This window comes from Antrostomus carolinensis, unplaced genomic scaffold (assembly GCF_000700745.2).
Source record: "Antrostomus carolinensis isolate BGI_N321 unplaced genomic scaffold, ASM70074v2 scaffold12898, whole genome shotgun sequence".
NCBI lineage: Eukaryota > Metazoa > Chordata > Aves > Caprimulgiformes > Caprimulgidae > Antrostomus > Antrostomus carolinensis.
This window is the reverse complement of record NW_010330962.1, coordinates 19,404-32,358: the sequence shown is the minus strand read 5'-3', so window position 1 is coordinate 32,358 and position 12,955 is coordinate 19,404. Positions and strand designations below refer to the sequence as shown.

Genomic DNA, 12,955 nt, shown 5'->3' with positions numbered 1-12,955 from the left:
TTGAAATGGCAGCGTAGAAATACAGAAATGGAAACGTCAAAGTCCTGAGCTGCAAAAAGCTGGAGGGAGAGACTTTGGGAAGTGTTGTTATATGCTTATTTTCTTTATATTTATCTTCAGGCATCTGCTGTTAGCTATTGTCAGAAAGGATATACTGAATCTATGTGGGCCTCTGGTCATTCTTAAGGCCCAGTGTGATTTGTTTGTTTGTTTGTTTGCTTCTACTAACTTCTGCAGAAGGGGAAATGGTGGTGATCAGACTTTGCTGGTATTCATGTTTCAAGTGGTAGCATGACATGGCATGCTGTCCTGTGCTACCCTATTGCAAATGCTAAGAGACCTCTGTTGTTTTGTAGTACAGTCTTCTTGGAAAAATAAGAGAATATGGAGGAAAGTCTGGCTTGAAGTGCGGGATGAGGGAGCTAGCTCTCTTTTGCTGGGAATGTCTCCGAGAGGAAGCTTAGATTTAAACAAACAAAGAAAAGCATGAAGCAACCTGAAGGCTCAGACTAGTCTCACGCTACAAAATGTATTTGATGCAAATTCGATTTCTGTCTTGAAGCAACTCAAATGATATCTTAGCAGCTGGCACCAATTGACTATCTCCCGGAATTGGCATGATGACAGCAATCAAACTGAATTTATTGCTTTGGGTTTGATTCTTCTTCTGGACTCTTCCTATTCTCAGAAATGTAATCTAGAATGTGTTCCCACAGGAATGATAGCTTCAAGCCTCCTTTAACAGCAACGATAGAGTATGGTCCTAGTGCAAGATGAAAACAGGTGGACTATAATATTGAGCAGCTAGAGCGTATATTCCAGTTGAGCGCAGGAAGATTACATATTGGTAAATGGAGGAGCAAGGTTTTTTTCTTCATGGCACAATTCCTCAGACAGAGACAATTCACAACTAAGGATTAGTTTTGCTGCTGCTGCTTTTTACTGCATTTAAGAAAGAATCTCCCTTCCCATTGGGGTGGCTAAACTTCTAGGCTGCTATAAAACCCTCCCTCTTTTTTCTTTTTCTTTTTTTTTCTTTTTTTTTTTGAAAAGTGTACTAAATAAAGAGCAAGCTTTAGCTGCACGACCTCAGTATAGCTGCAGTTTGGTAAAGTAAGTCAGTAAATGCTGCAGTGGGTGTGCTCCTTTGCATGTGGAACCATTTCAGTAGTGACGTGTTTCTAATGCTTGTTGAATAAAGTATGGTAAATTCATTTTTTAAGACCTCATTTTATGGTAGGTGTGAAATTAATCACTTTCTCTGATAAATCTCAGTTTGATTTCATTCAAAAACTGTTTTGTTCATTCTTCCAATTAGTTTTTAATGCTGTCTTGTGCTTGCCAGGAGAAGGAACTACCTGAAATAGATGTGGTTTTGCTGCTGTTTGTTCCTATAGCAATAAATGTCAGTGCTCCTTGGACAGGTGGAGGGGACGGGGCACAAAGAGCATGTCTCTGTAAACCTCCCCAGTCACTGTTTCTTTGGGGAGTTTGTGGCAAGACTGTTGCTGAAAAGTGTGTTTGTGTGGCAGCTGCCTGCAGCTGACATGAAACCCCTCTCTGCATCTCTCTTGGGAGCAGCAGTCAGTCAGGGCATCGTAGCTGTGTCCGAAGCCCAGAGGGAATCGGGCTGTGCTGTGTGTGCAGGGTGGCAATGTCAGCACCTGACACCTACCTGTCTTCCCCTGCTCTCTGGCTTAAGTTTGGCCCTCACTCCGCTTGCTTGGGACTGATCTGCTTTTCAGGTTTTTTTTGCAGGTGTCTTTCTCCAGACTGTCATTTGCAAGTTTACCTCAGCTCTGTGCAGAGAGGTCTCCCTGTGCTTCCCTGGCAGCACCTTCTCCTCTGCACAGCTTCCTAACAGGCTGATTAGGCACAGTGACCTTTTTCTTCCCTTTTTTTTTTTCCTCCCCCTCTTGTTGTTGTTATATAAATGTTCTCACTTGACAGCTCTAGACTGCTACGATTTGTAGATGTCCTGTGCCCTGTCTGTGTGTCTGAAAATGTTCTCCTCCAAGGGTACCCTTGGAGGAGAAAGACCTGGTTAGGAAAAACCTCTTGTGAAGCAGACATGTGTGTAGTGGCTAGAGTAGAAAAATGGGAATGGGTTCCCTGGAGAATAATGGAGCACAGAAGTTGGGTCTTACGTTATCCATCCATCTCTGCCAACACATCTTTGGAGTTACAGACAGAAGTGGTCAGATGATGAAACGATTTTCTTACAAAAGAGTAAGAAATGCACATCAATATAAAACTAGTCATATTCCCCACCCTGCTGGAAATTGCCAGTTTTTCATGAAATAAAGCTGTATGCATTTTTTTTCATTTCTGTTGAGTACACCTTTCTACTACATCACGTTAACCTGTTTAGCAGCTGAAGTTTGGTACATTTAGAACATACAGGCCAAACTATCATGACTTAGTCTGCTGTCTTCTGTACTCAAGCAGGGTTATTCTTGTTTGGACCTGCTCAGTTAGAGATTCTTACAGCTGTGATGTTATTAATTGTGCATGGCCACTTCTGTCCATGTGTTGTGCATGACCAGTCCTGTCCCACTGAAGGGACTGCATGTTTGTATAAAATGAAGCAGTTCACTTTTGCAGGTCCTTAACTCTCACAAATTATACTAACCCAATCATCCTGTTTTCTATTAAAGTAAATCCTTAGACAAATCAAAACCCAACCCATGAACCCCCCATTCACTGAATAGCCAGTTTCTTACCAGGTGTATTCTGAAGAAACCCAGTATTAGCATTACTAGAATGACGCTTTGAGCAGTATTTGCAGAGGAGTAATGCTAAAGATACTTTGGTTAAATGTAGTCTCTACATGCTGAACCAAGATGCAGAAATCTTATCTGTATAAAGGCCTACTAAAGAGAAACAGATACTCACACCTTAGTTTGTGTATCAAACATAAGAAAGTTTTGTCCTGCTGTTTTTAAGCACCATCTCCTTAAGCATTTACATTTTAAATTCTGCTACAAATAAGCTACGTAGAGTGCACTTTTCTGTCTGTGTAGATACTCATTGCTTTGGATTGTCCAACTAGCAAGATTCTCTTTTTTGGCTGGAAAACAGTAAATGAATATTAGATGAGTTTTTGTAATATCCTGTACTTAAGTTTTAAGCATCAGCTATTGTTCAGGGCTAGACAGCTCTGTAACGTAGCAGGAAAAGTGCTTAATGAAATCCAATATTTGGAAGCAGGAGGTAGATGAATTCAGACTTGGAACAACAGCAGTGCTAAATTTTAACAGGAGGGATAACTAACATTTGGAGTAACTTCTGTGGGTGTGTGGCATTATCACTTGAAGTCTTGAACATGAACTCTTAACATTTTCTAAAGGATATACTGTGTTTTAGGCAAGTTATGGTTGAATTTCATAATTTCTGAAAGGCAGGAAATAGTCCTAATGTCCCAGACCTAGGATCCTGTAAGGTAGGTCAGGATTTGTTGCTGTGTTTCTGTTAGATGGGAGGTGTACTTCCAGTGTGCATTAAGAATAAACACCTTTACTCCACGGGTGGCTTGCAGAAATAATTTGATCTTTTGGGCAAAGGGAGGAGACATGATTTGCTTTGCAAACTCCTGGTAAGGCAGTGTTCTGAACCCCCATGTCTTCTTTTCATCATTATTCTAATACAGTTAAGAGTACTTTGGGTTTTAAGGTTCAGTGAGCCCCTGTGTAAGAGATGTCTTAAAGTCCAGCTTTTGACATCTCTGCTGGACTCACAGAACTTTTTTTCTGTCTCCTACTGGGAATAACCTTTGTTAGACTAGAGAAAGGTATAAAAATTGCAACTCCATGTTTATTCCTTACGCATTTAGGTGCCTATAATGTGCCAAAGGCCACCGAGCAATGAAGAAAGATTAAAAAGGGGCTCTCAGGCAATCCTGCAGGAATGGGATCTGTGATCCTCCAGGACCCGCAGCAGGAAACCCACCCAGCCTGACCTTTTGCTGCTCTCGGTTGTGGCGGCTGGCTGCTGCGGGCTGGTGCTCCCGGGGCTGGAGTGTGCTTTCTCTCTGTGTGTTGTGCTTGAGTTTGCCTGTTTTGTTGCCCTGGAGACAGAAGAGTGTGGTATGCTTTCCCCCTGACCAGAAATAGTTTCCTGTACCTTGTGACCGGAGCGCTGTACTCCTCCTCTGGTGTCCAGCCAGGCTGTGCGGTGCTGGAGGGATGGGCTGTGGGGTGATGACCTCTTGTCACAAGTTCTGGTGTGGCTGCTGCCCATGATCACTAGCTGCCCTGCCCGCTCCCCTCCCTCTCATGATGGTGTAGGATTTCAGGGGAGCAATTGCTCTTGATTTACATCTCCCATGGCATTTTGATGGTTATGTCATTTTGTTTGAGCCTTGCTCCTGTCAGCTGTCTGTCCTGGCTGTCAGGACTCGGTGGCTGAGTAGCACGTGGTGAGCTCTTACCTCTCCTTCCCCCTTTGCTCAGCTGTTTTTGCTGTCTGCTTCCCCGTGTCCTTGTACTTGCAAACAGATTCTTAGCAAGTGTAACCGTGCACGAGGGCAACGTGATCCGGGAGGATGAAGGATCCCCTTCTGTAGGAGTTCCAAGTAGAGCTGGGAGGATAAGTGGGGAATTTGCAAGACCCAGGCGTGCAGATAGGCTATGGGTAGGTTATCTTAAACTGTTGTCCTGCTGTGAGAATCTGGCCCAAGTACAGAGTATGCAGCACAATCAGTTACCTTGCAACTGTCTTTTGCAAGATTTCGTTTGTGAGAGACGCTGCTAAAAGGGAAGCCAAGGCACCCCCACCCCTCCCCAGCAATGTAGGCGAGAAAGCGCTTGCACTGCAGCAAGGCCTCAGGAGTGTGGAAGCTCTCCAGACTTTCTTGCTGCCTGCTACTTTATTGGAGTGGTTCTGGCATAGAACTGTAAAATATATGCAACAACAACAATAATTTCCAGGATTGAGAAGAAAGGAGAGATGAAAGGAATAATTTACCTTCCCCCATCCGCAAACAGTAGCAGATGAGGATGTAAGCACATCTTAGCCCTATAAAATATTAATTGGGACATTTTCTACAGTTCAGCAGTGAGAAAGATGACAGAAATCCTGCAGTGTCCTGAGCTGCTGTTCCCAGCCCAGGAGAGAAGAGTGTTCTGAGCTGAGATCTGGCTCAGTCTCCCTCTTCTGCTTATGGGCAAGAGAACAGTTGCCCAAAGCCTTCCTTTACAAAGGAAACAGAAGACCCTGCAGAGACAGTGGAGCTGCACAGACTGTTGCCAAGCAGAGCGGTGCAGCGTGAAGTGGGGTTCTGTAAACTGGAGGGTACTGCTTTCTACCAGTGATCCGCTGAGTAGCACAACCAGCCAAATGTCCTGCCTACTCCTGTGGAAGACTTGTGTGTCTCAGTGGATGCAGAGAAGGTGTGCTGTGTGCTGAAGGTCTGCTACAGAAGAAATGTCAGGAGGGAGTAGGGACTTCTGCTTCTCCTTCCTGTGTTGTTTTGACAGCTGGGCTGGGGACAAAGGGCAGTCCTTGCTTCTTGCCTCTTTCTAGGCATCTGCATCCCCAAAGATCTAGAGTTTAGCAGCTGCCAGGGCTGCCTGAAAGTTTTGCCTCCCTCAGATCCTTTCAGTGAAGTTGTGCTTGCCTGATTTGAGCATTTCACTTGAGGATGGGAGTTTTGTAGTGAAAGTTCAGGACTCAATCATTGCTGTAGGGGAAAATCTCTTGTCTAAGCCTCAGGGGCTAAAAGGCCCCCTGCTTCTTGGCTGAAGTGGGTAGCTCCCTCTTCTTTCCTTACCCTCTTGCATGTTACATTTCTAGGGAGGAGAAACAGTTTTTTACTCTCCTTGATATTTTTTTTTCTTTAATCCAGATGATAATCGTGCTCAAACTGATGTTGCCTTTGGGCTGGAATAAGCATACTTAGCATTTGGGCAGAACTTCTTGCCCAGAGATCTCAAAGTGCTTGATGAGCATTTCACCAGCGAGTCCATCCATGGGTACTGAAGTATGGTTACCTTTACAGTTCACTGGAGCTGGCAGAGTTCCCTTCTTCACGTGATGGCTGTGCACTCTAGCAGGAGGTCTGTATTTCTCCATTCTGCTCTGCCTTTCACAGTGTTTCTCTGGGGTAGCAGCAGGTCCTCCTCCCATTTCATGGGGGCTGTTTCTTCAGAGACTTTTCCTCCTCCTCTCTGGCTTTGGAGAAGGGGATAAGTCTCAGAAGGGACATCACTGGAAGTGGCATTGCATATTTGTGTGGCTGACATAAGACTGATGTCTTTGATTCTGATGCTACTCACTTCAAATCTAGGATGGGAATATCATTTTAGTGCTAGCTCTGTAGCAGAAGCAGAGGTCTTCTGCAGCCTCGGCTGCACAGCCCTCACCTGAAATGGGTGGGAGGTTTTAAGAGACTGTTGTGTTCCAGCAATTCCCAGCCCTCTGGATGTGTGCTGGGTCACTGTGTTCCCCTTTCTGTTGAATATGAACAAGAGCTTAGTTCAGAGTTGTAGTGCCTAATGCCTTATTTCTTATTCTCTTTCAGATCACCAGAAACTGGAACGTGAAGCTCGAATCTGCAGACTTCTAAAGCATCCAAATATTGGTAAACCTCCTTGGGTTCGGAGGGATGGGGGTGAGAGAGGAGTAATATGTCTCATCTAGCATGCAGTAAGAAAGCAGATGTATTCTGAATGTTCCCAACTACTTGTCAAACTCGCGTGTTGAAATCACCTCAGTTTCTCTCTTTGACAAATTCTGCATATGACCCTGTCCCATTCCCTTAGCATCCTGGCCCAGATGTTTGCTGAAGTGTGCTGTGTATCCCGTCTGTTCACCCATGCAGAGCTGTCCCTGCTCTTTGGGTGATGCAGGACTCTTGGCTGCTCGTTTGACATTCTGCAATGACAGTGAGACGTTGTGTTTGTTTTCCCCACACCTGTCTTCCGTTTCCTCTTCTGGACTGTGATGTATCCATTTAACAGCTGTATTCATTGACATGCCCAGAGTTGAAAGAGGGTGGGTTAATATGTCAGCTCTTCTCATTACAGTGGCCACTTACTCTAAAAACAAGAGCCCAAAACCAAATTGCCCATTTTGGCAGTAGTTAAAAAAAAAAAGAAAAAAAGAAAAAAAGGAAAAAAAAAAAAAGTAATTAAGTAAAGGGAACAGTTTTGTCTAGAAATACAGAAAGAGGCAAAATAAGGCACATCTTCAAATCAAAGCTGCAGTATTTACTGAACTGTATAGGAAGGGCATGGATTTTATCGAGTTCTAAAGCACCATGGAAGTTTGTCCTAAGCTTTCTTTTAGAGAAATTTCACATTGCTGGAGGTTCCTTTGAGCAAAAAACTGGACTATTAATAATCCCCTTTTTAGGACCTTTATGCAAATAAAGCTAGGATCCTAGCTAAAGTCTAACTTGAGTTAATTTCTTCAAGAAAACATTAAAAAATACCAAACTGCCACCTTCAACCAAACCGCTGTCTGGGAAACCTGTCATGCATTACATTTGTCTTCCTTTTGCATAACTCTGTCTGTCAGCATACATAACTTTTTTTGAGGGCATCTGTCTGGTTTCCTGACTTTCAGCTTTGTAATAATTTGCTCCTGTCCTCTGAAGACCTGGGAGGGGAAAAGTGCCTTGCACCCTACCCTGTGGACTACCATCTGTAGCCTGTTCCGTATATGAAGAAGCAGTAATTGCCACAAGCTCAAGGCCTCACATAATGCAGAGCACCTTAGTGGCAGCTTTTCAGCAGAAAGAGCTTTGTTGCATCTGAGTGTAGTTGTGGAGGTATGGCGTGAGGAGATGAGCAGTGACCACCTTCTACAGTAATTTGCACTGATGAATATATTAGCTGGTAAATTTATTACTTGGCAATATTCAGAATGACTAAAAGTCATATTCGCTGGTTATTGAGCTTCATTTGCCCCATAAGACTTGTTGCACTTAGTAGGTGATGTCACTTTTTATTTTGACCTTAGCTTCGCTTTCATCATCTCTACTCTTTGTCATTTCTTATACCTTTTCTTGACAGGCCTCTCACTGGGTAAATCTTACACACGAGAGAAAAAAAAACACTTTTATAAGTAAACTGCAGCAAAACCAGAAATGTATCACATTTCTGGTTCAATTCTACAGCTTATTCCTCATCTGTAATGAGTAGCAACGCTTGTCTCCTGCTGTATTGTGGTTTGGAAAAGACAGTTTGGGTGGATGTCAGTGGTTCTTGCATTCTCTGAAGAGCATTTCTTGTTGTCCTAGAAAGAACAGTTTTTCTTTTAAGATAAAGAAAGTAGTCATTCTAAACTCAACGGGTAGTTACAAATAGCAATAAAGGAATTAAGTTTTATGCCTAAAACACAGAATCAGAATGTGTTGAATAAGACCTCAGGAAATCATATGGTCCATTCAGCAGTCCTGAGAAAACCTTTTATGCCTGTCTGGTTCCAGGCATATTTGTTCTTAAAAACCTTTAATGCTTCCACAGCCCCTAGTGGCAATCTTTCAGATGTTTAATTTTTCTTGTCAGCTAGACATTAGAAAAAAAACATACTTGCTGCTGTCTTAGCTTGTTGTTTCTAGTTCTATCTGGAGTATATGTGGAAAGTAGTTTTTCTTTCTTGTAACAATCTTTTACGTATTTGGAAACTGTTATCATGTCTCTTTTTAGTCTTCTCTTTCTTCAGACTAAACAAACCGAGTTCTTTCAGTCTTTTATCATAAGTCATGTTTTCTAGACCTCCAGTGTTCCCCCTCACCCTACTTCCCTGGACTCTCTCCAGTTGCTTCATATCTTTCTAGAAATGTGATGCCCAAAACTGGACATAAGATTGTTAACTTAGGCCATGTCCGTGCTGGCTGTAGGGAGAAGAATTGTCTCACTTGTCCTACCAAAGATACTCTTGTTTTGTACATCAGGCTGTGAAACTTGCCATTTAAATATATAGTTGATGCACATTTATTTTCTGATGCATTATTGCTCCAGACTACTTTCTGCAGAACTTCTGGCAAGCAAATAATTTTTCCATCTTGTATAGATGAGGATTCCTATCTAAGTGTATGTTACATTTGTCTTTATTAAAAAAAATAGGAAGGAATCCACTCTGTGGATTCCCCTCCCACATTTGTCAAGACCATTTTGATTTATCTTCTGCTAGTATAATAGGGATGCAACTCTCTTCACAGTAACTTGATCTTTAATAACGATGCCATATGTTGCATCACGTAGATAATTAATAACACTGTTGAATACTGTTGGACTCTGGACAAACTCTTGAGGATATCACTTAATACATTGTTTTGGTTTGACAGTGATCAATTTTGAGTGTTTTTTCAATGAATTGTATATACCACTGTAAGCTAGTTCTGAATACACATTTTTTCTAAATTACTTATGGAAATAGCATGTAAAATGCTGTCAGAAGCCTTGCTGAAGTCCAGATGCTACATGCATTACTGCTTCCATATTCCTCAGACTTATTACATTGTCATAGAAGGGAAACATGTTTTTCTGACATTGTGGTAGGTTTTTTCTTGAAATGTGTATTAGCAGTTAGTAATCACTTAGTTATTGCCATTCTATGTTGTAAACTCTTCTGGATGAATACTTGGTGGGTTGCCTCAGTGTGAGCTGTGCTAGTAACACTGCACCAATCCTGAAGAACTCTGCAGATTTTACACTTGCTTTAATTTCCCCATTAAGTTTTGTTGTTGCTGTTTTTGTTGCAAACTGTGATGCAGCATGTCCTGCTCTTCTGCAGTGACCTGAGCCTCTAGCGAGTCCGGAGCAGAGGATTGAAAGCTAGGACTCTGTGAGGTGGGCTGCTTTTCTCCTCTGCCTGTGCACAGGGTAAAAAGGAAACCTATTGTTGAATTTGTTGTTCTTACCTATTTGCTGCAAGACAGTTGATTCTGCTATGGAGATTCTATAACACACTGACCATAACACTGCTACTCTAGTAAAATAAAGGTTACTCTAGGTACAAAATAATAGTGGTATTTCCATTTGCTGTTGCTCTTTGTGAAATGACCACTTTCTGAGTTACCCTAACATCTCTTCGTCAAATCTCAGCCCAAGTTACAGGCTACTGCTCTGTAATTGGGAGTTTTGCTTGTCTTTAGATGCACATTATGGCCAAGGTAATCTCAGTGGAGTAATCCTTCTAAGAGCTTAATGTTGCGGTAGGGTTTTTTGTCTGGACAGAAAAAAAGTTGACTTGAGGCAATTTTCTGACTTATGACTCATGGTATGTACCATATTCTCGTTGCGAACCATCCGTTTGAATATGCTGTTATAGCTGGTCACCTCAGACTTTAGTTCAGTGGAGGAAGGACTTCGTCCCCTAACTTTGTACCTGTTTTTTTTCCTCCTGACAGCTTGCTAGACTATTGTGCTTTCTGGAGCAGAGAAACCGTTTGCCAGCCACACTCACCAAATACAACAGAATTGGATGCAGATCAGTGTGATTTGTTCACTCCATTCTGTTTTAAAGGCGAAAAAGATGCACCCATTACTGAGGATATGGGAGTGTTAAAAGAGAGGCAGAAGGCAACATCATTAAAACCCCACTGTCTGTAAGCAGATAAAATGCCTGTGGAAGTTGGAAAGAGTCATGGCTCTATGGGGAAATCCACTTCTTGAACAACTTACTGTTTCAGTGGTTCACTTATCTGTAAATCTTACGGGCATTTGACATGGAAGTATTTGGGAACACGTAGAAGAGAATGATATGGCTCTCTTCTCCCTTGGTCCCTGCTTTGCAGGTTTCTATAAGCACACTCATAGCCATGACCCTTCATTTGCAGACGGTTTCCTGACTGTGCCACTGAAGCTTGTGCAATGGCTAAGATAAAATAAACTTCACTATTGCCTTCTGTTTGTTGTAGAGTGAAACTTACAGTGTGTTGAGTATCAACTCTTGCTAACTGGAACAGCTCTTTTGGTCTTCTGCTTAGCTGTAAACTTAATTTCAGTCAGTCATTGTACTTGATTTTTAAGTCCTGTAGTTCTTTCACTACATAGAGTTTCTCTTGTGGAGAATTCAGTTTTTTCCCATACCCATCAAATATTAGCGTGGTGACAGAGATGGGAACCCCAGTATCTTCCTGCAGGCTTGTTCAGTGCAGATGTGAAGTTCAGCATAGTGCTGAACCATGACCTTTCTGGTCTCAGGACTCCCAAAGTAATAATGATGCAAAATTTGATAAAAATCCTCATTTGTAGTTTTGAGAACTCTTACCTAGCATTCCTGTGTTCTTCTACAAGAGCAGGATTGTGGCTTGTTCACTGGACCATGAAGTCTGCTCTGTGCATGGATTTTGTCTGCCATGTTGTTAGGTGTTGCCTTTGTCCTTCTAAATTTTCTTTGTTAAACCAGTTTAAATATGTGCCTCCTCTTTGGATCTGTCACCAGATCGTCTCTACTCTTTCTTAGATATTTTTAACCCAACTATACAAAAGTAGTTCTTGAATATCTTTTGTTCATAGTTCAAAGAGAGCACTTCTAGTCAGTTATTGTGTCCCATCTCATGGTAGCCTTTGCTCTGAAGAACTGCATGAACTTAGGTCTTGAGTAATAAGAATAGATATTTTAAGAGAGACTAGTAGTAGCCCAAGAGCCAGAGGCAAATTCTGTGTCTGTTTTCTGCCATCATATCCTTTGCTGAACTGCTTCAGAGTTAATTTCTTTGGGGGAATTTATAGCAGTAGTGAAATGCTGTCCTCAGCATCTATAGAAATTATTACTTTTTCAGGTTTTTCCTATTTCTGACTTTTTCTCCAAAATATACTTGTGCTTGAATTCTTTTTATTTTAACTTCTATCTATTGGCTTCTCTCAGCATAAACCACAATTTTGGACATGTTCTTATTTAAAATGGGGAGAAAATGGCATAGAAATCTCCTGTGAATTAGAAGAATTTCTTTTGACCCAGTTCAGTTTTATTTCCTTTGACAAGTGGTCTGTCCTCCTAGTACCTCTATCTCATGGGAGTGATTTTGATGGATGTGTATAAAAAAAGGCCTCTGGTTTGTGTGCCCTTAAATGATGGTTACGATCAAGGTGCACATTGCTGCAAGGACCAAGAGGGATGCTTGTGCTTCTGTGTGCAGCCCAGCTGGAGAATCCCACAGCGGTTATAACCAGCCTGGGTGGGAAATGGGGTGCGTTGATCATGTCTGCAGACCTACTATTGATTTGTTGTCTTAGTGGTATCAGCCACAATTTAAGATTTGCCCAATCCTTGTTTCTAGATACTACTCTTGATAAGCAGACCCTCACTTTTTCCCCGCTACTTCCACTTGGAATGTTTTCCCATCACCTTTTCCTTAACAAGAGATTTGAATAGTTTCCTTAGTGAGCAAGAAAAAGCTGTAGGCTGTGTTTTGCTGTAAACAGCAGATTTCCTTGTGTTCATTTGGCTGCAGATATCCACACTGCCTTTGCAATTGGGACAGAAAGGATGTTATGTGCAAAGAATAGTTAAAATGCTGAGGATTCTTCAGTGGTTTGATGATGCTTGCTGCCCTGTGGAAGCTCAGTGGTTTCCAAGTGGGATGCCCTTGTGCCCAGCCTGCAGTTTAGAGTTGCTGCCCTGTGATTTCTGTTGCTGGGGGACTGCTGCTTTTCTCAGGTGAAACTGGTGCAGAGAGGGGAAGAGGGAGGGATGGGGAGAGAAGAGGCATTGTAGCAAGAGTTATGCTTTATGGCTTTCTCAGTTACTGAGCAGCTTTTCCTTGAGAGTGTCATGGGTCTGTCTGACAGGACAGCAAGTTGCTGTGCTTTCTAAGAGGTCAAACAATGATCTTGGCCTTATACCTTTAACCTGTTCTCCTCTTCCTCCCCCATCCCCATTAAAAAACAAAACCAAACCAAAACAAAAACAGGAAAAAACCCCAATCACCAAACACTCAAAAACCCACAACCAACCAACCAAAAAAACCCCAAGCAAACAGAGTATCAGCTAGAGTGCATTC

The 12,955-nt window shown here is 42.2% G+C and overlaps 1 protein-coding gene across 1 annotated transcript in view; it reads left to right on the top strand.

Annotated features, from left to right (window-relative positions):
• Nucleotides 1–4,628: 4,628 nt before the first annotated feature.
• LOC104528920 (calcium/calmodulin-dependent protein kinase type II subunit gamma) overlaps nucleotides 4,629–12,955 on the top strand; it is a gene marked incomplete at its 3' end in the record, with an annotated part of 26,378 nt that continues 18,051 nt past the window's right edge. The window contains exons 1-2 of the mRNA XM_029086250.1: nucleotides 4,629–4,632; nucleotides 6,521–6,580. Coding sequence (XP_028942083.1) covers nucleotides 4,629–4,632; nucleotides 6,521–6,580 — 64 coding nt within the window. The remainder of the gene's footprint in view (nucleotides 4,633–6,520; nucleotides 6,581–12,955) is intronic.